The sequence below is a fragment of the Lissotriton vulgaris genome, chromosome 2_2 (genome assembly GCF_964263255.1).
Source record: "Lissotriton vulgaris chromosome 2_2, aLisVul1.2, whole genome shotgun sequence".
Lineage (NCBI taxonomy): Eukaryota > Metazoa > Chordata > Amphibia > Caudata > Salamandridae > Lissotriton > Lissotriton vulgaris.
Genome location: NC_141688.1, coordinates 308,996,060 through 309,010,836, shown reverse-complemented (window position 1 = coordinate 309,010,836; position 14,777 = coordinate 308,996,060). Strand labels below are relative to the sequence as shown.

The 14,777-nt window shown below is 46.4% G+C and overlaps 1 protein-coding gene across 3 annotated transcripts in view; it reads left to right on the top strand.

The window, feature by feature from the left end:
• The window catches only part of LOC147729362 (uncharacterized), a 347,110-nt gene that overhangs the window by 135,208 nt on the left and 197,125 nt on the right, over window positions 1-14,777 (top strand). For all 3 annotated transcript variants that reach the window (XM_086959634.1, XM_086959632.1, XM_086959631.1), the window contains 2 exons: window positions 1,932-2,004; window positions 12,654-12,777. In XM_086959634.1, coding sequence (XP_086815760.1) covers window positions 1,932-2,004; window positions 12,654-12,777 — 197 coding nt within the window. The remainder of the gene's footprint in view (window positions 1-1,931; window positions 2,005-12,653; window positions 12,778-14,777) is intronic.

Genomic DNA, 14,777 nt, shown 5'->3' with positions numbered 1-14,777 from the left:
CACTAATAATGTAACGTTTTAAATAAAATAAAAAATACTGAATTTCACTATAGTTAACCGAAGTAACTATGATCTGCACCATCGTCATCAACGTCTACGCTAATCAAGATAGGGAGATTTGTAGGTTGACAACTGTTAATAGACAGCTTGATAAGGACCCAGTAGATGTCCTTTCCTTGACCTTTTCTGGGGCTGAGATGGAAGACACACTTTGAGTCATAACCCTCCCTTCTAATGTTGTCTGATTTTGATATTCATCCATCTCAGCATTAGCTTGAACTATTCTACTTTCTGATACCCCTGGCCCTCCTCTTACTTCCTCGCTCTGTCTCTTCACTCAGTGTTGTTGCTTCTGACTCTGAAGGCACTTGTCATCAGTCCCCTCCCAAGAACCCTTCTCTAAGTCCTTGAGTTTTGAGTAATGGCTGCTCTATCTCGATTCTTCGCTCCTTATCGGATATGTTGACGCCGCTGCTGGTGAAGTCATTCCAAGTAACCAGCAGTAGGGTAATGTTGGTGACACCGGTCACAGACATTTTTTCCAGCTTCAGTTGATGATATTTTAGATGCGACAGATGAAGAATCTTCATTCTCCTTTTGATTTTAAGTCTTCTGGGGCCTTTGACGCACTGGCCAAGACCTTGGCAAGTCTCACATTCACCCGTTGAGTGGTCGATGGTTCCATTTTTGTAGGAAGGAAACTATGGGTGAAATTAGCCACAATAATTTGTCAACCCTTTGTAATGTTCGCCATCACCTTCAGGCCTGTGTAAGTTTCATTAAGCACTTGTTGATGGTCACCAGAGCCAGGAGTCCAGAGATCTCCTCACATGCATGCATTTGTGTGTGTAGGAGGTGGCTGCGGAAGGATGTTTCTGCAGTGTCTGAGGAGCGTAAAGAGTTTGTGATGAATGCATCGATTAGGGGTTTGGGTGTGTAATGGATGCAGAGGTGGGTGTTATGTGTTTCAGCATTGGGTGGATATAAAGGGTTCAAGACTTTTGCTGGGTCCAGTGAGTACCTCAAGGTTTCTAGGGTGGTGGGCGGTGTTACAGAGTCCGGTGGGAAGAGCACTGGGTCAGTTAGGGAGGTTGGTGGGGTGTTGGCAGGGAGTTCAACCTACAGGACCAGGCAGGCCTTCATTCATGGGCATGATGTGATAACTGAGTTGAATAGAGGAGGATGAAAATGAGAAAAAGGTAGAGGTGCCGGTGCGTAGAGATGATACTAACAACTAAATGAAGCTATTGGGTTGGTGTACAGGAAAAAGATAAGCAAACCTGGAACAGGGTTGTGGCGGACACCAGGGAGATAGGGCTAATGACAAATTAGATGAGCTTTGAGGATCTGAGAGGAGCATAGTTTGGAGGGGTGGGACGAGAACCAGTCAAGTGCGGAGATGGTGAAGTAAAGAGTAGCAAGTGTCTGGTGGCTTAGTGGACTAATAAGCCCACTGTAGGGGCTTGTGTTTGATCTCATGGTCACAGCTTCAAATCTTAGCGGGTCCACTCAGTCTTTCATCCTTCTGAGGTCGATAAAATGAGTACAATTTAGTGGGAAACAATAAACATTCGTTATTCAGTGCCGAGATGTCCATGGGTGAACGTGCGCTTTACAAATACATATTATGTTATGTTATATGTTGAGAGAAGGGTGTTCATTACATCCTAGCTAGGGTTCAAGCAGAATACGGGTAGAGGACAGGCTCCTGGGGTTTGCTTAGGTGGTAAAATTAGACAAACGAGTGGAGTCCCCGAGCTATGGCTCTGTGACTGCAGTTTTAAAGCACTGTGTGTAAGAGGCAAGAAGCAGGAGTGGTTGGAGTAAGAGATCAAACAGGGCATTTCTCTCTGCCTGCTGACCTTTCACCTTTGTGAACTCCTCCGTGAGGTCATGGTGCAGGAGTTCATAGTCTGCTCCTGTCTGCATAGGTCAACAGAACCTGGTACCAGCTGTGTTCCTGCGATGAGGTCTGGAGGCCGAAGTGTGAAGACCCTGCCTTGGGTAAGAGCCTTGACCTGATATTAACGTCCTACCCATCTCTGACCTCCAATTTCTCTTTCTCTTGTTTCTAAACTTCCTTTCCCTGCCCAATATGTCCCTGACCTTGTCACGTCTTTGCTTCTCTGCTTCATGTCCGTATCCATGTACAACACTTCAGTGCCCTGGAATGTTCTTCCATGGTTCAGTCGGGAGCTGGTCCTCGTGCCTGCTCCCCCTGCGACCGTTCTCCTGTCCAGCTTGCCCGCAGTCCACTACCCTCTGCTGCCTTCGGTTTGTGCCTGCTCTGCTCATCATCCGCCTTCATTCTGCTCGTTTTTCTGCCCACTTCTGCCCTCTATTTTGGCTCTCACTGCTTGTTCTGCCTGTTATTTTGCCTCTTTCTGCTCGTTTCTGACCTTTATTTTTTTCTCTTTCTGCCCTTTATTTTTCTTATTTCTGCTCATTTCCGCCCGTTATTTTGCCTCTTTCTGCTCGTTTCTGACCATAATATTTCCTTTTTCTGCTAATTTCTGACCTTTATTGTGCCTCTTTCTGTGCCTGCCCCTGTAATGCATTTCCTTAAATCCTCCCTCGCTGATCCTGAACTTCCTTTCACCGCTGCTGTGTTGCCCATTCCTGTTCCTGTGTATCTCCCTAGTGTGTTTTACAGACTCCTTTCTTGAAACAGGTGTATTGACTATTCAATTCAATTCAATTTCAATTCAATTTATTTAATATGATTTGGAATTCCACAGAATTCCACATAAAAATACATCTTAAAACACATTTCATTCCACAAGAATTTTCCAATTTAAATTCAAGTTGTCATTTCAATTTAAAAAATCAAATGAACATAGAAACAGCAGTTGATCTTCAAATTTTCAAATTCAAGAAAGGGTGAACTTTAATAATCGAGTTGTCATACATGATTTCTTACTAATTTATACAAGTTTCTAATCTAATACTATCCTAAAAATTCAATAATAAAACTTATTATAAAATACCAAAATTTAAAATGTACTATACAGTACTAGTTCATGGAGGGAATAAATGATAATGTATCTATTCACTAAACTGTACTGTATAACCAGCACAATAACAATGCAAGGTAGTTCAATAACATTCACTCGCCTTTTTCAATATACAGTACACAATGGTATAGCAGCAAAACAAGGATTTAGTAAGGTGCATCGCATCCTAAAGGACAGTACTTAGAGGAGAGAACATTTATAAAGATGCCCAGGCTTAATTCCAACCTAATAAATTTGGTTTAAATCGTCTAATACAAGATAACTTAGCAGCAAAACAAATTTACTAAAGTGGTTGGAATCCTAAGAATGAGTAACAAGCAGCAAAAAACATTTGAAAAAGTGCACATGCTTAATTGTAAGCATAATAAATCAGTCATGAGTTCGAAAAAAAAGTGCAAGTGCTCTGTACATCCTTTCTAAAAAGATCTTTACCAACCAGTAACTAGCAGCAGGAAATGTTTTGTAAAAGTGCACATACACAATTGTAAATATAACTAATCGGTCATAAAGATCGAAAGGTCAAAATAAAGCACAAGTGCTGTAAACATACATATTTAAGAAGATCTTTACGACCTTAATATATGTTTAAAAATAGTTTAAGAAAACTAAAAATTTTAAAACACATCAGTTCAGATGGTGGGACAGCAGGCAATTTCGGGCCTGTTCTGCTGTAGTAATATTGTTCTTTAAAAAACAATTCCTTAAATGTCCACGATGTGTTGAATTTAATGCGGGACAAACAAATAAAACATGATTAAGTCTTGAATACAGGAATTACATAGCTGACAATACCTTTCATGTCTGGGAATCCCCTCCCAAGATCCTGTTACGATTCTTAGGGGAAGTAAATTAAATCTCAGTAGCAAAATCACTCTACGCACTCCATGTTTAAGATTCCATAAGACATAAGGTTGGGGATTTTTGACGATACTACTCCCCACATTACAATCAATGTTTCTGTTCTCTGAGCACATTTTAATATCTCTTTCACGAGAAACCACGTTTATTGTTTTCTTAATTATACTCTTCAAGACGGTTTTGCAAAGAACTACTGCCCCATCCTTATCTAAACAAAACATTGATAATGCTTTTAAATGATTTCTAAAAATTGCACTTTTCTTCTTCATATTTACAAATATTTCTCTGTACAACTCTACCCTCAGCGAATTCTCAGGGCTATTTATCAGTGTGTTACACCATCTTAAGCACATGGCCATTGATAGCACATATGTAGACAGGAGACCAAATACGACCATAAGCGCTGCAATCGGTGTCGTGCAATTCACATTACATATTTGCCGCCAGATTTTTCCTTCCACTTTCTCAAATTTGGCCCACTCTTGTGCGTCTATTGTTTCACTGGTGTAGCTCAGGGTTGGTGGAATCTTTATTTTATAAACTGAAATAATGTGTGAGAAATGTCTTTTCCCACAGTTTGTGTACAGACGATTAATTGCAAAGCCTTGTGAAATCGCTTTACCTTTGCAATGATCCATATGTCTATTAGCTGAGCACCTATTTGTAAATATTTTTCTTCAGTATGGATAACATTTTATTACTTCCAGTTTTTCTTTTCCCAGAAACCAATTCAGATGTTTTTCTGACCTTACAACCTGGATAACTAAAAATCATAACTTTGCTTTTTAAACTATTAATTTTTAAATAATACTCTTCTGTATACCTAATTAACTCAGCAAGACGTCTTTGCAACCCAATTGGAGTTAAATCCATTTTTATCGCATCATCTGCATATAACAGACAGCTCAACTTTACATTTCCTCATTTAGGGGGATCCCCCTTACTAAGCCCCACTCTTCTTGGCAGATCATTAATGTAAATGGAAAAGAGTAAAGGGGCCAAAAGGCACCCCTGCTTCAACCCATTATAAGTTACTATTTTCTTCGAGAGACGTTGTGTTCCCCCCAATAAAACCTTAGTCCAGGTAGAAGAGTGGAGAGCAATTATTAATCTTAAAAGATTCCCTGGTATCCCCATAGTAACCAATTTACTCCACAGCTTTCCATGATCTACCCTATCAAATGCTGTGGAGAAATCTATAAAAGCTGAGTATAAAGGCATACCCTGACTTACTGGATATTTTTCAGTTAAAGTTTGCAAAATAGAAATATTATCCAGTGTGCCACTATTCTTACGGAATCCTGTTTGTTTCAACGGGATATAATTATTTCCAAATGCCGATTCTTGAAGATGAGTGAGAATACTCTTTGCAAACAGTTTCCCGGTTGCATCCAGGAGCGAAATCTGTCTAAAACTGTCCGGGCAATGTTTTGGGCCCTTCTTATATAACAGAACCAATATACTTCCCTTCCAGGAGTATTGACTTGAAAGTGCATGTGTTTAGAGTTCTCAGCTGGGACAACAGTGGATACTCTGCCAAAGTCGCTGAATCAGTAAGAAGGAGAGATATTTTCAGTGACGAAACGTCTAGTTAAAAATGTGACAGAATGTTTGCCACCACTTGTAGCAAGAAAAATATAGCCACAAAGTAGATCTAGACGCCCACATAAAGAGTGACCTGCACATGCTGGGGGGTATTTTCCTGCATGTTAGGAATACTCAATGTATTTATCCGTAAAAGTCACCATGAAACACCATAACTCTCTCCAGGCAGTCTTCCATGGTGGTAGCTCCACCACACATACCGCAAATCAGGCGTTTATCTGTCACGCTTTGCGGTGGGGACCCAACAGCAGAGTAGGGGTAGTTTCCACTGGACAGATGCCTCCATCGTCTGGACCAAAGGTAAGGTGACCATGTCGACGGAGGTGCTGATAAAAACGTCTATAGGTCTACAGAAGACTTTGTTACCATCAGCCCTTCTCAAAACAAGATCATATGTCCTCCTGTGCCACTCATGCAGTACCTTTTAAATCTCAGAAATACTGTCACCGCCCGTTAAGGTAATGAGGTGCCCCGTTCATGGCTGTGAGTTTTTGTGACTGTAAATGTCAGTTCAGTCTTGGCTCTTTCCACTTCAGATCCTCTCTTCTTTACCTTGTGGAAGTCCAATCACACCTGGTTTGTCATCTCCAGTTCTTCTTGAGTGGGTGAAGCTCTTTTCACCTCCATGGATCAGTAGGAGGCCTGGCCATAGATACCAATGTCCTGTGCCTTGCGTAGAGTGACAGATGGACTGATCTCATATCCCATCACCTGACCTCTAAGCACTGTGATGTCCCTCGGGATGATTGATGCCCTCTATAAATACGAATAACTACAAATACCTCTCTGCTTCCTCCTCCAGTTGACATCCATGCTGTTTTGTGTACGCCTTTTCATTGAGAATGCAGGACCATGGCTCAAATAAATTGTCACAATTTCAGACTCCAAAATTTTTTGTAAAACTGAGGTTGCATTAAAAATGATGATGCACTTGAATGGTGAAACACACAACTAATTTCAAACACATATTATGTGCACTCTGCTCCCTCCCTGTAATCGGACCTTGCTGTGACATTCAGCCATCTGCAAATCCCGAATGATTCAGTTCCCTGCGCCTCATCCATAACCTATCCCCTTCTTTGACCGCACTCATTCTGAATGATTGTGTTCCATATTCCTTGAGGTCCCTGCCCTCTGTTTGCTGGGTATTCCTGCGCCATTTCTAACTTATAAGACCCAAATATACTCCCTGCACATTCTCACAACAGTAAACTTTTGTCCAGGAACACCCACACTCCTGCACTCCAAAGTGTAGGTCCATATTTTTGTCTCTGGACACAGTTGAAGGACCCCTGACTTGTCTACGACCAATCTCTCCTTTCGCCACCTCTGGAACTTCTTGTTTGTCATGACCTTTGTATCCAGTACTTCTTTGACACTGTTATGTCCATCAACCAATCAAACAGCATTTGTAAAGCACAGCACTGTCCCCCCTAGGGATATGTAGGTGCTGTGTCTCCATCGAAAAGCCGCGTCTGCCCCTGTAAGCTGTGGCTCCATTTCATACCCACTGTCAGATACTCTGACGGTACCAAACACCACCACGAGCACTCACTGGATCAGGAGGGTTATTATACACGCCCAACAATGGAGGTCTACCTTAGTGGCCGTAGAGGTCGACAAAATTGACCTAAAAGATTGTCCATTGCATAGCTTTCAATCACAGTGGCATGGTAAGTATGTGTTTACTATTCGTAACTCCACATCTAATTACAGTAATGATCCTTGCAGTGTTTGTGTCACGTGGTGTATCACATGTGATACAGGGACCCCCTCCACCAGGAAGGGAACCACCGACTGAGACAAATACATGTTTTCGGTGAACTAATTCCTTCACCCAGAACTTTAACTGTGATATTTCTCCTCTGATCCTGCTGTTATCCGTCCTCCAAAACGTATTCTCCAGACTTTCCGTGGCCTCTTCTCCCCCACAATGGACTGTACCTCCAAAACATGTTACATGCAATTCTTTCCCGGGCATTACCCATCCCTGCTACATGGAATCATCACCTCTTTAATCGTGTCCAATAGGCATGCCACCATGTTGTCCCCATTGTCCTTCTGCCTTCTCACCAGTTGTGAGGGCATCTTTTTCCGCTTGCTTGTTGTAGGACACCCAGCCACAAAACCACTGCTCTGCTATATTCCAAGTTTCTCCTAGTAGTGGAGGCATTCGCGTCTGCCTCGGAAGCCAATCCATGGTCCCTCAACCTCTATGAATGAGATAAGATTAATAATGAGATGTTTTTAGACCTGCAGTATATTTTGTCCTGAACCTTATTTCTCATTGAATATTGCAAATACTTCTTCCATTAGCTTTCTGCATTCCAGTTGATTCTGTTTAGCTGCAGACAGAATCTTACCTTGGTTGTGCACCCTTCCTCAACCCCAGTCCAATCTGAGCTGCTTGCTCATAAGACCGCGTGTTTTCCACAGCCCAAAGTTCTGGTGTTATTTACAAGGCCCTGCCTTTCAAAATGTACATCTTTAAGACTGGAGTACCTTCAACAGTCAAAAGTAAACTTTAACACATGCTGCCATTTCTGCTCGCCCACCACATGCAAAGCCTTGTGTGCATTATAAAACCTCCATAAGCTGTTGGCTTGATCAATGAAGTCGTTTATCGAACCTCCTTCTGGCCAAGAGAGATGATGAATTTTTCCTTTTGCTGTTTCGTGTACCTCCAGATGCTGTACATTGTATTTATGAATGATCCGCCGCTCTCCCTCCCTCCACACACGTTCTCAGTTTATCCCTCACTGTCCTCCCATGATCCTTTGCTCCTGGTAAGTTTAGGGCTCATCTGAACTGCTCTTTACCTCATAAAGAAGGAAGAAACCTTTATTGAAACTCACCTAGGGATTTCTGGCTGGCATAAATGCATTTACTACTACATGAGAGAGGAGGAATCTACAGTGGAAAATCCCACTGAGTGGATGGGAAGTGGGTCCTAGAATGTGTACATTGCCTTGGCAGTCACTCCCAAACTTTGATCTGACCCCTTTGTACCTTGAAAATAGTTGGGATATTTGCACCAGCCAGTGGTTAGAGGGACTCCCATTGCAAGGTGGGTTTGGAATGGATTTGCTGGGGGTGTTGAGGAAGAGAAGTGTTTTCCAGCACTATGTAGAAATATCCACTGAGCAAGAAGAAGTCCCCTTTTGTTGGCACGATACCCCTCCTTGAGTGGTGCCCATAAAAGACTGCGGAACCCCTTCACGTGACATGACCTCTCCCTTTGTTGCTTCTCATCAGCACATTTAGCAGTTTGATCAGTCTCTGTGCTTGATTGGGCTGCAATCCTGTCTTCCTTCCTTGGTCTTTCCTATGCACACCCACGAATCACTTACCCAAGGGACCTGTTCTCGTCTTGGCTGGGGGCAGAAGGAGGAACCAGGCCAATATATTTGCCTGTGCCACCTTTGAGGCAGCCACTCTCAACAGTCCTATGACTCACAGTATCTCAGAGCTTTCAAGCGCCTGTGGAGCATCTGTGACCATGGGGCTTCCAAAGCGTGTCCCATGATTGTAATCCTGAAGCTGCTGCACAATGGATGTTCTTTCTATTGCATGATGCCATTGAGTGGCAAGATGAGCGAGTTGCACGCATGTTGCTGCTTATATAAGCTTCTTCATCCTCGTTCATACAGAAATGGCCCTTCGATGCAGTGTGAGGCTGTTTCCTTCTATGTTCATGGATGCCGTTCACAACACGTACCTGTCATGGCACTGAGCTGGCCTATTTAATTTAATTGCGGGTTTCTAACGCGCTATAATCGACTCCCTAAGGAGTATCTACACAATAGACTGCTTGGGAACCCATCCTGGGTTTCCCTGTGAGATGGTCCCTACTGGGTATCTCGAAGGTGAAACCAGGCATCCCTGGCGTATGTGGGGGGCCGTTGTGGAGATGAGGCAAGCTAATGCACAGAGTTGCCGAGTGTGATCCCTGGTTAGAGTAGACACCGAGGTGAGAATTATCGAGTCCGCTGACCCTGATCCACGACCTACAGAAGCCAATCACACAGCAGAGTATGAGTGATGTCACCTGGTGATGCACACTATTGCTGTCAATCAATCAGTGTTTTGTAGAGCTCGCTACTCACCCTTTAGGGTCTCAAGGCGCGGGTGGGGCAGCTCCATTGGGGTCATTCGAAGAGCCAGGTCTTGAGGTTTTTCCTGAATTGGTCCAGTGCTGGGCTTCGCCGGAGATGGAGGGGGAGCTTGTTCATATCTTGGCAGCAAGGTAATCATAGGACCTTTTGCCCATTCTGTTTCTGTAAAAGCAGGGGACCGCCGAACCCACGCTCAGCACCGCTGAACACATGCATTTCCAGATCTACACAGACCCTAACTCCACCCTCAGAGGCACCTCGTCTACCGACCCCCCGGACCTCAACCCCTGTTCAGCGACTCCATCGCTGACTTGATCAGCACGCACGCCCTGACCTCAACCGACTACATCCTCCTCGGAGACCTGAACTTTCACCTTGAGAACAACACCAACAACAACTCCACAACCCTGATCGATAACCTCGCCAATCCTGGACTGAATCAACTCGTCACAACGCCCACCCACTCCGCCGACCACACGCTCGACCCCGTCTTCTCCTCATGCCCGCACGTCTCCGTCAGCCACACCATTGAACTCCTCTTGACCGACCACCGCTGCATCCACTTCGCCTTCCAGAAACCCACCAAACACCACCACACCCAACAGATCCCCCACCGCTGCTGGAGCAAAACCACCGAAGATACTACACGCAAACCTCGCTCTCAGCCCACCCACCAAACCCTCCAACACTGACGACGCTGCCCACAGCCTCAGATGCTGGATCAAGGATACCAGCAACACCCTCACCCCGCTGAAAAAAAACCCTCACAGAGACACCAGCAAGAGGGCCAGCTGGTTCACCCCAGAACTCCTAGCCTCCAAGCAAGCCTGCCGGAAACTAGAGAAGAAATGGCACAGTGAACAAACTCCAGACAGCCACGCAGCACTCAAGGAAGCCATCCACAACCACCACCACCTCACCAGGGCGGCCAAGAGGACCTCCTTCAAAGACCGCCTCGACAACAATGCACACAATAGCAAGGCGCTCTTCAACATCGTGGACAAACTCTCCAACCCCAGCTCCAACACCAACGACATCCTGCCGCAAGCGCTGTGTGACTCCCTCGCCACCTTCTTCCACCTCAAGATAGCAGACATCCACGACAGCTTCAACACCCAGACAGCCCCAAAAGACAGCAATACAACAGACTCCCTGCACACCATCGACCACGACCCCCTGCTAGCCTGGGGTAGTTTGAGCATCGATGACACCATCAAGACTATGAGCACAATCCACTCCGGCTCTCCGTCAGCCCCATTTCCGCACCACGTCTTCAACAAAGCAAGCAGTTCCATCGCACCCCACCTGCGCAACGTCATCAATCTCTCCCTCGAGACCGCGACCTTCCCAGAGATTTGGAAACACACCTAGATCAACGCCCTACTCAAAAATCCTAAGGCAGACCCAAGAGACCTCAAGAACTTCCGGCCCATCTCTCTGCTCCCCTTCCCGGCCAAGGTCATAGAGAAAACCGTCAACAGACAGCTTACCCGATACCTCGAAGAAAACAGAATCCTGGACCCTTCCCAGTCAGGGTTCCGTAGCAACCACAGCACCGAGACTGCCCTCATCGCCGCCACCGACGACATCAGGACCCTGCTGGTCAATGGCGAGACCGCCGCACTCATCCTCCTAGACCTCTCTGCCGCCTTCGACACCGTCTGCCACTGCACACTATGCACACGCCTCCTTGCCACAGGGATCCGAGAATCTGGATTGGACCACCTCCTTCCTCTCCAGCAGAACCCAGAGCATCTGCCTCCCCCATTCCGTTCCAAAACCTCTGAGATCATCTGCGGCGTAACCCAGGGATCCTCCCTCAGCCCGACGCTGTTCAACATTTACATGGCCCCGCTCGCACACGTAGCCTGACAGCACGACCTCAACATAATCTCCTATGCCGACGACACTCAGCTGATCCTCTCCCTCACCAAGCACCCCATCACCGCCAAAGCCAAACTCAATGAAGGAATGAAGGACGACGCCAACTGGATAAAGACCAGCCGCCTGAAGCTGAATTCAGACAAGACTGAGGTCCTCATCCTCAGCTCCAACCCGTCAGCCTGGGATGACTCCTGGTGGCCGACGGCACGGGGACATCCCCGACACCCACTGACCACACACCCAACCTGGAAATCATCCTCGACTTAACGCTCTCAATGCCCAAGCAAGTCAACAGCATCTCCCCCTCTTGCTTCAACACTCTTTGCATGCTCCGCAAGATCTACAGATGGATCCCGACAGATACAAGAAAGATAGTCACCCAGGCCCTCATCAGCAGCAGACTCGACTACGGAAACGCCCTTTACACGGGAGCCCCGACTAAGCTCATCATACGACTACAACGCTTCTAAAATGCATCAGCACGACGGATCCTTGACGTACCACGCCAGGGCCACATCACCCCCCACCTGAGAAACCTGCACTGGCTCCCCGTCAACAAGAGGATATCCTTCAAGCTCCTCACCCACGCACACAAGGCACTACACAAGACCAGCCCAGCCTACCTCAACAGACGGCTCTCCTACATCCCCAACCGCAAGCTCCGCTCCGCCGAACTCTCACTCGCCACCGTCCCGTGCATCTGAAGAACAACCACAGGTGTGAGATCCTTCTCCCACCTCGCCGCCAAGACATGGAACACCCTCCCACTGAGCCTATGCCAGACCCAAGACCTGCCGACCTTCAGGAGGCTACTCAAGACCTGGCTGTTCGATCTGTAGTGGCCCTCCCCCCCCAGCGCCTTGAGACCCTCGAGGGTATGTAGTGCACTTTACAAATTATTGATTTACTGATTGATTGATTGATTGATTGACAGTGGCTAACGAGAGGTCGGCTGATCGTAGGTTTCCCTTTGGTGCGTGAAAGGAGAGGCGGTTGTTGAGGTATTGAGGTCTCATGTTGTGGAGGGCCTTGTACGCGTGCTGTCTGTTGGTCCATTCAACATTACTTGTCCTGGGACTGTAGTTACCTTACGGCCCCGAAGATACTTCCTACTACGCCATGGTCCATCCACAGCTAAACACACTCTCTCTCCTCTGTTTTGTCTCACTTTCCTCAGGTGTGACTGTGACAAGCTCACCACTCCGGGACTGCAAGGATCTCTTCAAGAGGCGCTACTGTACCCAGCAGAACTGGCGGAGCGGTGTGTGCCGGTCGGAAGTGGTGCCAGGACACACAGCAGCGTAAGATGAGAAACATTACCCAACCTGGACCCAGGGCCTGGCCCCCTTGGAAGCATCAAGGGGGTCTGTCCATCTCTCTCCTGCTCTGGGTTTGATGGAGGCAGCGTTGCTAGCTGTAGCCCCTCACCCAGGGTGGGGCACCCCAGCTAGACTCCCCTTGAGCAGGTTACCATGGAGGGGCCTTTCATTGGCCTTCCCACTTACTTACTCCAACCTACACTCATGAGGTCAAATGTGCCATCCTTACTGTATTTCACAAAAATAATGTATTTAAAGTCCTTCGTGGGTACAACCTTCCATTATGCCAATATATGTTTCAGCCTCGCTCTTTGAGACGGGTCTATGGAGCTGCAGCAGGGCCCATTCCTGGGTAGAGACCCCCTCTACCCCCTGGAGAGAGGGGCTTCTAGGGAGTGGCTAGAGATTGGGTGGATTGCTAAGTCTATTGTCATACAGAGCAGAACTCCTACCAGAGCTTGATGTGTGTAAGGCAAAGGCTCATTCTGTTCTCGTAAGTATTGTTTCATCCCCTCAGGGCCCGAGGTCCCCTTCTCTGAACCAAATGTGCTAATTAATTAATCACAAGTGAATGAGTGTGATTACATCACGTGCACCTTCTTTTCATATTCTCGCCCCTTCCTTCAAATATGATATTCAAGCCCACATGTGTACATCTGTGGTATTTGAACCATTGAAGTTGAATATTTCATGTTTAATCATTATTATGAAATCTGAGTTTCTAGAAGGTTGCTAATGATGTGTTACATTTTGTTGTCTTTTCCAAAGAACACTGTCTAATAGAGTGAAATTAACTCATTGGGTGATTGGTAAGCCTGGAATTCTTCATCAATCGTCTTGTTGAGTGCAATGGCGACCCCGCAGCGTCACCGCAAGACCCTAGGGGCTGACACTACACTGATGATAGACGCCCTCACTGAGACCCTAGGGGCTGATGCTAAACTGATGATAGACGCCATCACTGAGACCCTAGGGGCTGATGCTAGAGTGATGATAGATGCCATCACTGAGAGCCTAGGGGCTGGCACTACACTGATGATATACGCCATCATTCTGAGAGCCTAGGGGCTGATACTAGAGTGATGAAAGACACCATCACTGAGAGCCTAGGGGCTGATGCTAGAGTGATGAAAGACACCATCACTGAGAGCCTAGGGGCTGATGCTAGACTGATGATGGACGCCATCACTGAGAGCCTAGGGACTGATACTAGACTGATGATAGACACTATTACTGAGAGCCTAGGGGCGCATACTAGAGTGATAAAAGACGCCATCCCTGAGAGCCTATGGGCTGACACTACTCGGATGATAGACGCAATCACTATGAGAGCATAGACGCTGATACTAGACTGGTGATAGACGGCATCATTCAGAGACCCTAGGGGCTGATACTAGACTGATGATGTACGCCATCATTCTGAGAGCCTAGGGGCTGATACTAGACTGATGAAAGACACCATCACTGAGAGCCAAGGGGCTGATACTAGACTGATGATAGACGCCATCACTCTGAGAGCCAAAGGACTGATACTAGACTGATGATAGATGCCATCACTCAGAGCCTAGGGGCTGATACTAGACTGATGATAGACGCCATCACTGAGAACCTAGGTGCTGATACTAGACTGATGATAGACACCATCACTCTGAGAGCCAAGGGGCTGATACTAGACTGATGATAGACACTATCACTGAGAGCCTAGGGGCGCATACTAGAGTGATAAAAGACGCCATCACTCAGAGCCTAGGGGCTGATACTAGGCGGATGATAGAGGCCATCACTGAGAACCTAGGTGCTGATACTAGACTGATGAAAGACACCATCACTTAGAGACAAAGGGCTGATACTAGACTGATCATAGAGGCCATCACTGAGAGCCTAGGGGCTGATACTAGGCTGATGATAGAGGCCATCACTGAGAGCCTAGGGGCTGATACTAGACTGATGATAGACACTATCACTGAGGGCCTAGGGGCGCA